General features: G+C 52.6%; 6 protein-coding genes across 6 annotated transcripts; 3 read left to right on the top strand and 3 right to left on the bottom strand.

The window, feature by feature from the left end:
• Window positions 1-166: 166 nt before the first annotated feature.
• On the top strand, window positions 167-1,346 carry ASPVEDRAFT_139155 (deoxyhypusine synthase; the record flags this gene model as incomplete). The annotated part of the gene is made up of 2 exons (XM_040807552.1): window positions 167-385; window positions 447-1,346. 2 exons carry the CDS (start codon window positions 167-169, stop codon window positions 1,344-1,346), a joined length of 1,119 nt encoding a protein of 372 aa, XP_040671922.1.
• A 1,334-nt stretch (window positions 1,347-2,680) lies between these two features.
• Window positions 2,681-6,999, top strand: ASPVEDRAFT_139702 (putative MATH and UCH domain protein; the record flags this gene model as incomplete). Its single annotated transcript, XM_040807597.1, has 4 exons — window positions 2,681-2,974; window positions 3,215-3,314; window positions 3,365-5,811; window positions 5,866-6,999. The coding sequence occupies 4 exons, from the start codon at window positions 2,681-2,683 to the stop codon at window positions 6,997-6,999; spliced, it is 3,975 nt and encodes a 1,324-aa protein (XP_040671921.1).
• A 652-nt stretch (window positions 7,000-7,651) lies between these two features.
• ASPVEDRAFT_102920 (rRNA (cytosine-C5-)-methyltransferase NOP2) lies at window positions 7,652-9,823 on the bottom strand (the record flags this gene model as incomplete). The annotated part of the gene is made up of 1 exon (XM_040805584.1): window positions 7,652-9,823. A coding segment is annotated over one exon (2,172 nt), but the record flags the coding sequence as incomplete, so codon positions are not given.
• A 200-nt stretch (window positions 9,824-10,023) lies between these two features.
• Window positions 10,024-11,187, top strand: ASPVEDRAFT_45577 (uncharacterized protein). Its single transcript, XM_040813327.1, has 2 exons — window positions 10,024-10,311; window positions 10,398-11,187. Exons 1-2 carry the CDS (start codon window positions 10,204-10,206, stop codon window positions 10,986-10,988), a joined length of 699 nt encoding a protein of 232 aa, XP_040671919.1. The 5' UTR covers window positions 10,024-10,203; the 3' UTR covers window positions 10,989-11,187.
• On the bottom strand, window positions 11,023-11,665 carry ASPVEDRAFT_314152 (uncharacterized protein). Its single transcript, XM_040810471.1, has 2 exons — window positions 11,639-11,665; window positions 11,023-11,511 (listed from the first exon to the last, which is right to left on the bottom strand). Exon 2 carries the CDS (start codon window positions 11,373-11,375, stop codon window positions 11,058-11,060), a length of 318 nt encoding a protein of 105 aa, XP_040671918.1. The 5' UTR covers window positions 11,376-11,511; window positions 11,639-11,665; the 3' UTR covers window positions 11,023-11,057.
• On the bottom strand, window positions 11,521-14,181 carry ASPVEDRAFT_32475 (cell differentiation and development protein Fsr1; the record flags this gene model as incomplete). The annotated part of the gene is made up of 4 exons (XM_040810609.1): window positions 11,521-11,780; window positions 11,838-13,676; window positions 13,740-14,018; window positions 14,106-14,181. The coding sequence occupies 4 exons, from the start codon at window positions 14,179-14,181 to the stop codon at window positions 11,521-11,523; spliced, it is 2,454 nt and encodes an 817-aa protein (XP_040671917.1).
• Window positions 14,182-14,724: the final 543 nt, after the last annotated feature.

Here is a 14,724-nt window from a genome sequence, read left to right as displayed (position 1 = left end):
CACTCGACCTGGTTGGCCAGAATGGAGTGTGCGGGACGGCCCTCAGTTTTTGCCTCAGGCAGTCGCATTTTTTCTGGATTTTTATTCTTCTCCCCCGTCACCCCGCACCACATCTTCAACGAGTCAATCGTTTTCCATTTTGCAGAGCACACCTGCTTCCTTCACAATGTCAAATCAATTAACCAATGCCCCGCCATCCTCGGCCACAGATGCTGTCCTCGTCGCCTCAGACCCCGTCCCCGAGGGCACTCACAAGGTCAGTGGGGTAGACTTTGAGCGTTTCAAGGGCCGCGATATCACCGTCGCCGAGCTGGTAGACAACATGAAGTACACGGGCTTCCAGAGTAGCGCTGTTGCTGATGCAGCACGGATCATAAACGAAATGGTACCGTTAAACCCCAATAATTTACTCGCGTACCTCTGTTAATCGTTGCTGTCGTTCATAGCGTGCCTACCGTCATCCTGAAACCGGTGACAAGACTACGATATTCCTCGGCTACACCTCGAACTTGATATCTTCCGGCCTACGAGACACTATCCGCTATCTAGTTCGCAACCGTCATGTTTCCGCCATCGTGACAACTGCCGGTGGTGTTGAGGAGGATCTGATCAAGTGTCTAGCTCCCACATACATGGGTAACTTCACAGCCCCTGGTGCTGGTCTGCGGGCGAAGGGGCTCAACCGGATTGGCAACCTCATCGTCCCCAATAGCAACTACTGTGCTTTTGAAGACTGGCTGGTACCCATCCTGGACAAGATGCTGGAGGAGCAGGACGCTGCCAACAAAAAGGCCCTGGAAACAGGAAACGAGGAGGACGAGCTACACTGGACGCCCAGTCGTATAATTGAGCGCTTAGGCCACGAAATCAACCACGAGGACTCGGTGCTTTACTGGGCTGCCAAAAACAAGATTCCCATATTTTGCCCCGCGCTTACTGACGGCTCGCTCGGCGACATGCTGTATTTCCACACTTTCCGCGCATCCCCAAGTCGCCTTCGAGTCGATATCGTCGATGATCTGCGCCGTATTAACACCATGGCTGTGCGAGCCGCCCGGGCTGGAATGATTATTCTCGGTGGAGGGGTGGTCAAACACCATATTGCGAATGCTTGTCTGATGCGGAACGGTGCAGAGCATGCGGTATACATCAACACAGCACAGGAGTTTGATGGAAGTGATGCGGGTGCTCGTCCAGACGAGGCCGTAAGCTGGGGTAAGATCAAGACCGATGGCCACTCCGTCAAGGTGTACGCCGAAGCGACAGTGGTGTTCCCGCTTATTGTCGCAGCAACATTTGCACGAGCAGGACAATCGCCGCCAGCTGGCAAGGAATCACAAAACTAAGACAGGAATATTGTACATTCCTGTCTGGGAGGCGGAATTGGGGTTTTATTGGCACAACTCGACTGGTCATGCTGCATGAGCTGCAGTCGAAACCCGTATCAACTTTTCGATAACAACAAATTGGCTCCACCATTCGGTCGTCCGGTCGTTCTCGGCACGCATTTTCGGACTTTGACAGTTGCGTGGCAAGGGATGCTCCAAAAAGTCCCGATAAGGTGGGAGTTGGGTGGCTGGGCGGCATACGAACCAGAAAACAGACTCCAGGAACGGAATTTCTCTTGCAACAGTGGACATACACATCCGTCCCGAGCTTCCGGCGTGGAGTGCAGAGGCAGAGCGGAAAGGCCGAGGAGGGGAACGGGTGCTGTTGCAGGTGGGTGAGGTGGGGGCAGTGGGCGAATCACGAAGGCTGTATGCAGGAAATCGATCGTTTGAGTGGGTTGTTCCATGGGTTTGATCGCCACGGCGCCGACAAGACGAATGAATGGCATTGAGATTGTCTTCCCAAGCGTTGCCACGTCTAGATAGTCTATCCCCATCCCAAACAAACGGAAAAGCAAAGATACGTTGGCAGAAGCGAAGTGGGGGTGTCTTGGACTGTTGCTAGATATCCTGCTGGACTTGGTAGATCAAGACGAGATAGGGGAGACGGTGGCAAGGCAGATACTCCATAGAGCCAGTCCGGATGAGGATGAATAAGAAATCTTTCAGAGCCTTGCAAACGTTGGGAAAGTGGATAAGAGGCCGCGTCCCCGAGAGTTCCAGTGTACAAGAAGGGTTCTTGAAGGCAGAACCAGCGGTGAGCGTCTCTGATTTGGCTGTGGTACCGCCTCATTCTACAGCCTTACTCCCAGCATTCAGTCTTCGTTCCTCCGGTCTTGATCCGTTTCTCTTTTTTTCTTTCTTTTTTCTCCCCATCTGCTTTTCTCTCGATCTTCCCTTCTGCTTTGCAACCAACTTCCTCCTCTCGCTGTATCCCTGCAACGCCCTGCTCAGCATTGCCTGAGTGCAGAGTTCCCCAGCTTCCCCGTGCTGAACAGCCCCCTGATAAGCGCCTTATCGCAGTCCTTCTAGACTCGCGTTGTCCCACTCGCTCTTCAGCTCTCGACCTTCTGCCTGCCTTTCTCCTGCTGCCTTCTGCGTGACTCACCCTTCTGATTTCTGCAGACTTTATTATCCTGCGTTTCGGAGCTCGCTGTTTGCCTGTCGTTGCCGTCTTTTTTTGCTTCTCAGCCTTCGTATTTTTCCTTCGTTTTGCCCGTTGGGTTTGACAGCCTCCAACTTTACTCCTCATACCCACTCGCTCCCGCCGTCCCGCATACTTCTCCGCAAATATGGATTCCAGACTCGACACCGCTGTCACCGTCGAGCAACTCCCTGTCCCCATCCCTCTCGACTCGGACCGCCGTCCTGCGGATCTCTCAGCTGATCCTGCGCCGGGGTTAAACACAACAGTACAGGAAATTCCCCAACCACCAACACAGACTCTCATCATAGATCCGTCACCGCAGGAGTCGGGGCGTCAGCAGGATCCGACGCCGGATACTACGACCGAAGCCCCTTCAGAGGCTGGAGCGCCTCAAGTGGGCGAAGCTCCTCATGAGAGCACTCTACAGGATAACGAGACTGTCCCAAATAATGAAACGCCTCATGTAGACGAAGGTTCTCAACAGAATCCAACTCCCCAGGAGAGCATTCCACAGAATAATGAAACCGTCCAAAATAGCGAAACGCCTCGTGGGGATGAAGCCCCTCGAGAGAACGAAAATGATCACAACACTGAAGCACAAAATTCACCAGAAGCGGTTTCTCCGCCGGAAAATGCGGAAGACAACGCCGACGAAAATGCAGACGAAAATGCAGATGAGCATGCTTACTGGGTCGAGGAGGAGGATACATCGGTCCCTGATGAGGCTGAAATGAAAGAGATCGAGTCACAAGCGGAGTCCGACCGCAGTGCGTTAGAATGTGAGTTATCCCTCATCACTCCTCACATTCATTATATCTAAACCGTGCAGATAACTACTGGGAGAAGATTTTCCACCCCGCCGTTGACGACCCAGAGTACATCCCGGTAGAGAAAGCCCGCCTGACATGGAAGATCAAAGGTGTGCGCGGTACAAAGGAAAACCCCAACCGCATCAAAATCATGCGATCTCCTCCGGCCTATATTGGCGGTTACTGGTGGACCATCAAGTTCTTCCCTCGTGGAAACAATGTTGGATCGTTGAGCGTCTACATTGAATGTTCAGACACCATGCCGAACGCAGACGACGCTCTTCTGGAGACAGAGTTCAAGGTCTTCCGTGGCCCTGCAGATGCAGAACTTGATGCTAGCACTCCCGATCTGGACCTTAAATTCGACAAAAGCGATAATGCTGAAACATGGACAGAAATGTTCAAGGCGAAGTATCCAGCGGCTGCGAACCAGGCAGAGCCAACCAAGGAGACTTGGAGAGTGTCAGCCCAGATCGGAGTTATCGTCTATAACCCCGCCGAGCCTCACACCGGCTGGCCACAGTCTTCCTGCAACCAGTTCAACCCACACAACTTGGATTGGGGATGGACCAACTTCCATGGTCCGTGGGACCAGATTCACCGACGCCAGCGCGGCAATCGCCAAGCCCTACTCCGCGACGACACACTGGCATTCGATGCGTACATTCGCATCTTCGATGATCCGACTCGGTCACTCTGGTGGCACCCTAGTGACTCTGAGCCGACTTGGGACAGCCTTGGGCTGACTGGATATCGGTCTCTGGGTGACTCGATCATCAACCACAGTGCAGACGTTGCTGGGCTCGCGACACTGCTTCACGTCGCTCCATTCTGCAAGGTCATCCAGAGCGTCAATGTTCTGGAACACCACACGAATTGCGATGTAAAGCCCAAGCCACTGTGCGATGCACTACAGAAGTTCCTTTGGCAGCTACGCCAGCGAGACCAGTCGCTTCAATATGTCGACACAGACATGATTACAAGCACACTGCGCAATCTTCACGAGGGCTCCACAGATGTCTGCGAGTTCTGGGAGCGTTTACGCCGCTCTTTGGAACTAGAACTCGCGGGTACACCTGCTGCAAAGGAACTTGCTCAGATATTTGATAGCCCGTCACCTGACACCCTTTCTCTTCCCGAGAACGTCCAAAAGGACGCTGTGCACACTGTCCCGAAGGACTCCAACTCGCGAATTTACGTTCCTGCTGATCAAGTTAAGTCTACGAGCGAAGCCTTCAGCCATTATCTCAGCGCCAAACCCGGGCAATGGGTGCTCCCCCCAGTTCTGCACCTCGAGTTGGGCCGCCAGACACTGGACAAGGCTGCTCGACAATGGCGTCTTCTCTACAACAAGGTCGACTTGGACGAGGAGCTAGACCTGTCACCTTGGATCCTGGGTGGCCAGCAGGGGAAGTATGTCCTGTACGGTTACATTGTCCATCGTGGCCGACGCACATCTGGAAAGTTTTTCAGCATCCTGCGTCCAGGTGGGCCGGGCACCAAGTGGCTCGCTTTTGATGACGGCAGCGATAACCGGGTCGAATGCTTGACTAGGAAAACGGCCCTGGGACCTCATCTTGGTCTGGAGCCGGGTGAGACACCGGACCACAAGACCGGACACGATGTTGCTGTTGCTGTCATGTATATCCGCAGCGATGTGATCAAGGATTTCTTGCCTGGTCCTCAGGGACCATGGGATGTCTCGGACGATCTTAAAGAATATTATCAAACCGGCGAAGTCAAACTCCCAAAGAAGACTGATGGTGAGGCCGAAGCCGGGGATATAAAGGTCGAAGTCTACTCCCTCAAGAAGTACGACCAACTCGGCAGTCTATTCGACTCATACGATCTTATGTCACAAGCCATGGCCGCCAATAGCGTCATGTACTTGACTGTGCCTCGCTCGACGAACCTCATCGACGTCCGCAAGAAGATCGGACTCTGGGCGTCTTCCCAAACCGAGACTGAAATCAACCCAGAGAATGTGCGTCTTTGGCAGATCGGCCATACCCGTGAATGCTTCGGACCTACACTCGCACTTACGCGTATCTCTGATCTCACAGCAACCCTTGACATCCCACTGAACCCTGTCCGTTACTGGTTGCAGATTGTATCAGACAGCGATGCCAAGTACTTTGCGATGCAAGACCCGGAACCACCAGTTGAGGTCAACACCAAGCCTGAGGAAACCGTTGCTGAACGCTCTGGTTCCGAGACTTCGGGCAATGCACAACCAGCCCCAGCTACAGAGAGCGCTGAGCCTAGTTCTTCCAGCTATTGGCTCGAGGTCTCTCCTGCCAACGAGCAGGCTACCCTTCCACAGTCTACGGAACAGTCTACAGAACGCCCTACAGCTATTGAACCGACCACGGACACTGCGGAAAACACAACACCAGTTGCAGCCGAGACCTCGGAGGGTGAGAGGGAAGCTCATCCTAATGATGCGGTATCTGCCGAAAGTAATGCAGTCACGGCGTCCATTGGACTTGTTGAACCCGTTGAACCTGTTCCGCTCGTTCAGCCCGTTGAGCCTGTTGAGCCAAACATTGAAAATGCGGCCCAAACTACAGAGTCTCAACAAATTGATATTCCAGAAGGCGCAACTGGCCCTGAGGAGTCCATATCGGCTGAGAACGATGCCGTCATCGCGGCCATTATTGCCGCGGACGCTCAGCAACTAGATGAACAACAGCAGCAGCAGCAGCCTCAACCCGATGCAGCTGGTCAAGAGGAGCCTTCCACATCCGAGGAACAAACTGGGACTCCTACTAATACCGAAGACGCTCCACCCCCAGAGCCCAAGGTAGTCCTACCAGTGGAGCACGTATACTACTACGTCCAAGTATTCGACATCGAATCTCAGTCTCTCCGCACCATGGGCTCGTTCTTCTCCCAGAAAGAGGACACCATCAAGCCCGCCATCCGCAAGCACCTCGAATGGCCCGACACCAAGGACTTCCAGGTCTGGCAAAGAGTTGACGGAACTGAAATCCTGACTCTTGCTTCAGCAGAAACATTCGAAATCAGCCCGCCGGACGGAACCTGCTTCATAGTTGGCGACAAGCTAAACAAGGAGAAGCGCGCCCGACTCAACGAAAGGGGTCTATTCGCTAGCCCCGACAAGCTGGTCCGTTACATTTGGGCCGAGTCCCGTAACCACCCTATCAAAGCCTTCACGGGAACCAAAACCTTAGACGTCACATTCACCTCGGACTTCTATAGCGGAGAATTCATCAAGGGCTACTTCCACGGGAAGGGCAAGCACATCTCCGACTCCGCCGCAACGTACAATGGGGATTTCGTCCTCGGAAAGCGTCACGGGAAGGGCACAATGGAGTACCCAACCGGCGATACATACGATGGCGACTGGTACGAGGACCAATGCCACGGCCAGGGAACCTTTGTCGAGCGTAAGACCGGCAACAAGTATGTCGGCGGGTACAAGGAAGGTAAGCGCCACGGCAAGGGAATCAGCTACTGGGAAGTTGCAGACGAGGAGATGGACCTGTGCCAGATTTGCTTCGGCGAGGAGCAGGACGCTCTCTTCTATGATTGTGGTCATGTCTGCGCTTGTGTGACTTGTGCGCGACAGGTGGAGATCTGCCCGATTTGCCGGAAGAATATCATCAGTGTTGTCAAAATCTACCGCACATGAGCGCCGCGGTTTCAGTTCAGTTTAATTTGATTTAGGAAGCGTTTGGTTTCTTGAGTTGGGACTACAGAATGGAGTTCATAGCTATCATGCGCAATCTTTTCGTTTGTTTCTTGTTTCTTCTCATGATTGGTGCAGGTGCAGTCGTACTTATTGGGTTGGTTGGTCTTTCGAGAATCGCGGCATACCCTGGAAGCTTTTATAATGTCCACATCGCTGGAGTGATCGCTTGTTTACTTTGCTTTCAATTTCTTCTTCTCTTGTTTATATGAATGCATCGAATATTAGACCCAATATTCAGCGAATTTGACCGCTTTGAACATCATTCTTGTTGAGCTGTGCTACTATAGGTCATCAAATCTAAAGCTTCAACTTAAAGGAATATACCGCGGAGATTGAATGAAAGGCATCGTTGAAGAAGAATTGCTTTTTATTTAACCATGCTATACAAGACCATAAACAGGTAAATGAATTATGTATCATATCACGAGGTATCAACGCCATCCCTTTATTTACTTCCCTTACCCTTTGCCTTGCCCTGTTTCTTCTCCTTCTTCTCCTTGCCGGGACTACTATCATTAGCCTGCTTCTTGGCCTTCACCTGCGATTTCTCCTGCTCTTGATTAGACTGCGGAGTAGAAGAGATAGCAGCGTCGGAAGACTTCTTCTTCTTTTCCTTTTTCTCCTTAGGCTCGTCCTTCTTTCCCTCTTCCTGAGGCTTGGGCTTCTCAGCAGTAGCAGACTTCTCGGCTTCCGGTTTTGACGCTGACGACTCGTCGGACTTCGTCTCCGTCTTTCCCGCTGGCGGCTTCTTCGGCTTGTTCATGACAGACTTAGGGTGAATACCCTTGCGGCGGAGACGCTTCCTCTCAGCACGTGCGATGAGCTCCGCATCCTCCTCCTCGTTCTCTTCGAACGGACCGAATCCCTCTCCCGTATTGCCATCCTCGTCAGCGATAGGTGTCTTGTCGGCTGCGTCGTCGCTTTCATCCGTTGTCGAGGCTGCGGACTTGGGTCTGCTGGTCTCTGTGGCGCTCTGGTCCTTCTCACCGGGCTTCTGCACGGGTGTCGGGCCGGTCTTCTTCAACTTACAGACGAAGAAGCCGTCGACGTTCTCGCGGTGCGGGAAGTAGCGTCTTGTCATGGTCATCTTCGCATCGAAGTGCTTACCCATGTAGTGCGAGAAACCGGGGGTACCGAAGTTGCCGAGTCCGGTGTCGACGAGCTTGACGTTAGGGCGTTTCTTGAGGATGTAGTTGACGACGGCTTCGTTTTCTTCGACTGTTACGGAACAGGTGGAGTAGACGATATAACCGCCAGTCTTGGAGGAGTGGTCGACGGAGTCGATGGCGGCGAGGAGCAGCTGGCGCTGCATGTGCGGGATGGCGAGGAAGTCGCGTTCGGTCTTGTTGGTTTTGACGCCGGGGTCTTTGGCTATAACGCCTGTTCCGGTACAGGGCGCATCGAGGAGGACACGGTCGAAGCCGCCCATTGCTTTGGGGAAGGCGGTCCGAGCATCGAGGTGTGTTACGATGGTGTTCTTGCAACCGAGACGGTGGATGTTACCGATAAGACCCTTTGCACGGGGCTTGCTGGCATCGTTGGCAATGACGCAGCCGGTGTTGCGCATCAGGGCGGCGATGTAGGTGGTCTTACCACCAGGGGCGGAGGCCATATCGAGGACTCGCTCATTCTCTTGAGGGGCGAGAGCCATGACGGGGAGGAATGAAGAGGCGGCTTGAAGGATGTAGTGACCTGCGAGGTATTCCGGGGTGGCACCAAGGGGTACAGCGGATTCAAACACCTGTAGACCAACCTTTGACCACTTTCCGACGGGTTCGAGGACAACACCACGGTTGATCAGTGCTTGAGCAAGAGATCTTCGGTTTGTGCGGAGGGTGTTGGTACGGATGACGACAGGACGCGGTGTTTCGTTGGCTTCGAAGAATGCAAATGCTTCCATTGGTGTGAAGAGGTTAAAGAGCTTTTCGGCGAGGAATGGGGTGTATCCGTAGTATGTGCAGATATCGTTAAGTAGCAGCTGAGTGTAGTCGGCGCGAGACTTGCCAGGTTGACCAAGTGTCTTCATGTCGCCCAAAATGCGGATTGTCTCTGTGATCCTTGTCCGGAGCAACTGAAGGTTAGGAGCCAATCCTTCTCCGTCCGCACCTTCGAATACATCCGTACGGTCACCGGCGATGTTTGTCTGCATCGCAGATTCTTGCATCTCCAGCTCTGCCTCTTCCTCTTCTGCTTGCTTTTGTTCATCCAACTTCCGAGACAGACCAGCAATGTTTGCCGCCGTTAGCTTCTCTTCTGCGTCAGAAAAGTCTTCGTCGTCTGAGAACATAGCCTGTCGTGGGTGGTCTTCTTCATCTGAATCGACCACAGAATCCTCCTCCTCGTCATCGTCGCTCCCAAACCCAAACTGTCCTGAGCCCTGACTATCCATAGACCCCTCACTAACACCATCCAAATTATCAAACTCACCCTCATCCAACCCTTCCCCATCGAAATCGGACATGCTCTCATCCTCATCATCTTCTGATTCGGGCTCTGGTTGCTTCTGCACGACCTTCTTCTTATCTTTGCCGCCAGTCGCAACAGCGCCCTTCTTCTCTTTCCCATTGACAGCAGCCCCATTGACCTTCTTCTTCTTCTGAATGTCCTTGGGTCCGTCTTCCTCGGCATCATTGCGTCTTCGCTTCTTGCCAGCTTCCGGTTTTGAATCTGAGTCGCCGGTCTTGCGTTTCTTCATCATGGTGATTTTTGACTCATCAAGCGGGGCCGGAGGGCCCTGCTTCTTCATACGGCGACCTTTACCCATTGCGAAACAATATGCGATGGAGAAATGAAATCGTTGTTGTCCCGTCAAGCTGGGAGAAGATTTCAACTTTTTTCTTTTTTTTTCTGCGCCGAATGGGCGGTGACAGGCGGCAGTAAAGTCTCAGTGATCAGGGCGGTGTAAATGCCCGACTCGTCCAGCCTCCCAAGCAGGCTTTCCGCTGCCTGAGGGCTGAGGCCGCACAAGAACCCACCCGGAGCTTCATCACCGCCCAATTAGGTAACTCGGGCTTCTGGCGCAACATTATTATTATCCATATCACTTCAACCTCCTCCGTCGAGCCTCCTTCCTACTCTTCCGCACGACAGCATATAATCTCCACAATCTCAAATCGAGTTTCGATTTAACTACAGCCGGCCACAATGTCCGAACTGGCATTCACAAAATCTTTCCTCTCATCGCTTGACTCCCGCCCGATCAAGCTTCGAGCCGACTATGTCCACGACCAAGGACAAACGCCTCGTGCTCCCGTAAGTCATATCCTCGCCCGTTTGAGATACTTTCAATGAGCAAATATCGAAAGCCAGAACAGCGTGTTAACACATAGAATAAACAGTACGTCCTCCCCCGCCTTCAACCCCCACACCCCTCCATGCCCAAGAAGACCGCAACCAAAGACGCAAACCCCGGCTCATCTAAATCGATAACCATAACGCTGAAATCGGCCCGGAACCCCGTTCTTGAAATCACGCTGCCCAATGCCCCGCTGGCGACGACGAGCATGTCCGATCTGAAAGATGCGGTCCGGGAGCGGATTGTCGAGACCAGTACAGACAATAAGGTTTCGTTGGAGAAGATTAAGATTCTGTATAAACGGAAGCCGGTTAGTGGGACAGGGAAGACAGTTGCGGATGTTGTGAGTGATTCTGGGGAGGGGGAGCTGCTAAATGGTGGGAAGGGCGTGGAGTTTGGAATTATGGTTATGGGTGGTGCTAGAGTTGTTGAGGAGCAGGGTGAGAAGGAAAAAGGGGAGAGCAGCGATGATTCTACGGCGAAGGCTGCGGTTGGTCCTAGTGGTGAGGCTTTACTGGAGACCGAGCAGTTTTGGGGTGACTTGCAGGGATATCTGGAGCAAAGGCTTAAGGACGAGGGCGTTGCGAAGAAATGGACAGGATTGTTTAAGGACACCTGGACTGCGAGGCGGTGATTTTCTATTCCTCCTTAATTAGTTGTGATACCTGAATATCAAATATTGAGATGTGCATCTAGTAAACGACTAGGTATATAACCTAGACTCTAGTCGGCGTATATTCGCATCAATTGATATCATATCGTCTTTGGAAAACAGAGGATATGTTGCGAGAGAAGAAACAGACACCAAAAAAGGTAATATAATAACATGCATCCCCTGATCATATTCCACATGGATGGGCTTCCTGTGCAAAGGGGGAAAGAATAACAGGACATCTTGGTATACGTAGGCATCGGTAACGGTGCACTTCAGCTCGACAGCGACCATCAAGGAAAGGTACAAAGAATCATGAATAATAGAAGAAAAAGAAGTTATAAGGACATGAGTAATAGAAAGGAACATATGCCAGGTAAGTTGACACCGTTACAAATGCTCAGGAATTTGGCCAATCGCTCAATCATTTCATGAGTCCAAAAGAATATGGCATAAGAAAAGTATCAGCGGGACATGTGAATCAAAATCATACATCAACAGTAGGCTGCATCCATTATCTCGAGAATACCTTGACGACTCCATCGCCGCCGCCACCGACGACCCATCGGCCATCGCGACTCCAGATCACGGAACAAACACCTTCACCACGCATCAGACGGTGGCTCGTGATTTCTTGGGTGCAGCTTCGTTTTTCGAGGTTCCAGAACCGCAAACTGGCGTCATGGCCGGCAGACACGAGCTCGCGGCCATCGGGAGAGAGAGAAAGCGAAGCAATGGCGGCAGGGTGTGCTAGCATTGTGTAGGTACATTGTCCTGCGGATTCATTAGTATTAGTTGAGTAGCTTTCAAAACAATACACAAATCACGTACCGCTGTTGGCATCAAAGAAGCGAATATATCTATCCTCGTAGCCACTGATCACAACACCCTCCACGGCACTTGAGCCAGTGGCACCATGCACAACTTCTTCATCAGCCAACGTGCGGCTAGGATCAAGGCCTGCCGACCCATCGAAACCAACGGTAGTCGCAACAACGGAGTTAACACCCGTTGATGGTGTTCCATCATAAGTCTCGAGGCTAGCCATGCCCACGATCTCTTCGCCGGTTCTAGTATCGTACACAAGAATCGACGCATCTGTATAGGACACCACGAAATTGATACCAGCAAGGGATAATGGGCTAATGCATGTCGGCGATGGTGCCTCCGTTCGAACAATCTGGCGGACCATGGTGTAATGGAACGGAGTCGTTGTTGCCGTGCTGGGTTGTGGTGACGATGGAAAGTTTGACCCAGAGGAAATTGAATTGGCACGTCGGCTGCCTCCAGCCCGCCGATTTCCAGCTTGTGGTGACGATAGTTGAGGCGGCGCACTGACCGCCCATATAATTATCTTGCCGTCCGCAGAGCCTGAGGCGAGAATAACTCGGTCTGGTCCGCCGTAGTGACTAGAGGAGTCGCCAAATATAGTCCCTGCCGTCCCAGGAAGAACACAAAGACCCCATACAGCATCGGAATGACCATCCAAAGTAGCCTTGGGGTCAACCCTGCCCCGTTCCCAAACTCGTACACTGGCATCCTGTCCACCAGAGAATACCCAACCGTCCCCAATCGTTCGACCGCCGTTCGAAAAGTTCTGGGACGGCGAGCATGCAGCCAAAGAAGTTACAGCACCAACATGTCCTCGGTGTGTAAAGTAGCTCGTGATATCCAAGTCACTACTAGCGTTTGCTGCATGGCCAAAAGCCCCGTAGCTTGCTGGGATGATCCACCGTTTTATGGTGCCATCATCACTGCAAGTGCATATTTCCGGTTCTGACGGGCTACCGCCACCAGTAAAGATCACTGATCGCACAACATCAAGGTGTCCTCGGAGGGCGAATCGAACTTTGAAGGTAGAGTCCTGCTTCGGGCCAGCCGCGGTACCTAGATCAACGGAACCCTCACTTTTCCGGCGAGCACCAGAGCTTTTTCTTCGGTGAGAGAGCGATCCGGTCCTTGCGGGTGACTTCTGTCGGACAAAGTTCGCATTGGGAAATGCATCAACGTCGGGTCTTTGAGGTGGTAGGGATTCAGGCGGTACTACTTGGTCGGTCGGTTCATCAAAGTTCCAGCCGTCGGTATCGCCACTGTTGTCGGTTTCATCGGGTTGTTGGGGTCGTGAAGCATCCTCTGCTGGAACTTGCGGCCCGTACCCATCGTACTGCCTTTCAGGCCCCGCATGTTCTCGGACAGAGTTCTCCAGGGACTGTTTGCTATCATCCATAGCGGTCATCTGTATTTGTTGCTGTTCTATAACTCGTCTATCGACAACGTCCCGCGAGGTGGCTGGGAGGCTATACTGGCTCGGTGCATGAGACAGTCCCATGTTCTCCGGGTATTGTCTGACAATAGGCTGGTGGTTTTGCATGGGGACCTCACGTGCCATCAGGTTGTTTGCCTGCTGTTTTTGCCGTTGCTGCTGGAGATACACTTCCTCCATGCTCTGTTGGGGGAGCTGTTGGTTCCCATAAACATGATTTGAGAGCTCGAGCTCGCCGAGGTCTGGGGGCGGATGCGCGGAGGGAATAACATGATACGCAATTTCCTGCGAACATTTGGATAGGTACAGTCGTGACTTGTCGCGTTCGGTCTCTTGTCGGTATTCGTGTTGATTTTCAGCGTTGGCATCAAGATCTCCCGAGCCGCCCTCCAATTTCGGTCGTTGAGCTACAAAGGCGGAAACAAGTCAGCGGCGAGCTATGGGGACAATTTTGCGTGGGAAAATATTACATTTCAGGGAGTTAATGCTCTCTCGAGCAATTTCCTTGGGGTCCCGAAGGTCCTCCACAAGCTCGTTGTTTGTGAGCTTTTTTACCTTCTCGCGTTCTTTCTTCAATGCAGCTTCCAGAAGCCGAACGTGCTTCCCCAATGACTCATGCATTCGTTTGCTAGTTCGGACATCGCCCTCGAGTTTTCCTATCCGAGACTTCATCTCCGCGCGCTCGATCTCCCAGGCGTTGCGATCCCGCTCGTGTCGGTGCCATTCTGTCTGGAGGAAGCGCATGACACCTAATAAATCGAGGAGTAATTAGCATTGCCAATTGGATCATCTGATGAGAAATAGCGACACCAAATTCTTTCGCGCGAGGGACCTACCTTGCAGTGTGTACTCCGTCCCCTGAGGTCCGTTCGCATCACCACCAGGACCGACGAACCCTCCACCTCCAGACATGGCGGAGGGAGATTGCCAAGCCATACAATGTGAAGCTGAAGGAGCGAAAAAATAATTATCGCAAAACAGTTAAGGCAGGCTCGCGCGTAGGATTCCCAGGTGTGGGAGGTTCAGGTGGTCGAGTCGGGAATTGGTGTTCGCAGCGGTAAGTGTTGTTGTGAGCGAACAGCAAGACGGCAGACAGCGGCAGGAAACAATGTTCCAAGCCGTGCCAGCACCAGAAAATGAGCAACAACAGAGATAAATTAAGAGGTGAGAAGACTCGATCGAAACAAAGAGCAGGAGTCGAGCTGTGCAGTTGGTGCCGGGATGGACTGGACACTTGAGCGCGTCTGGAGGTCTCCTCGCTCCAAAAGTGACCGCCTCCGCTGGCCTCTCGTTGGCTCCCGTAACCGCCCACGCGAGTGTTGCCGCTTTTAGCGCTGGGGTTGTTTGTCGTTGCTAGTCAGGGGTTTATCGCTCGATCGCTGTCTGGACTGCCAAATGGAATCTTCACGGCCGGAGAAAGTTCACGCAACGTGCCGTGGAATCTGGGCAGGCTTG

Source organism: Aspergillus versicolor, assembly GCF_001890125.1.
Source record: "Aspergillus versicolor CBS 583.65 unplaced genomic scaffold ASPVEscaffold_10, whole genome shotgun sequence".
In the NCBI taxonomy this organism is placed as follows: Eukaryota; Fungi; Ascomycota; class Eurotiomycetes; order Eurotiales; family Aspergillaceae; genus Aspergillus; species Aspergillus versicolor.
Note: the sequence above shows the minus strand (reverse complement) of the source record. Positions and strands in the feature narration are given on the sequence as shown.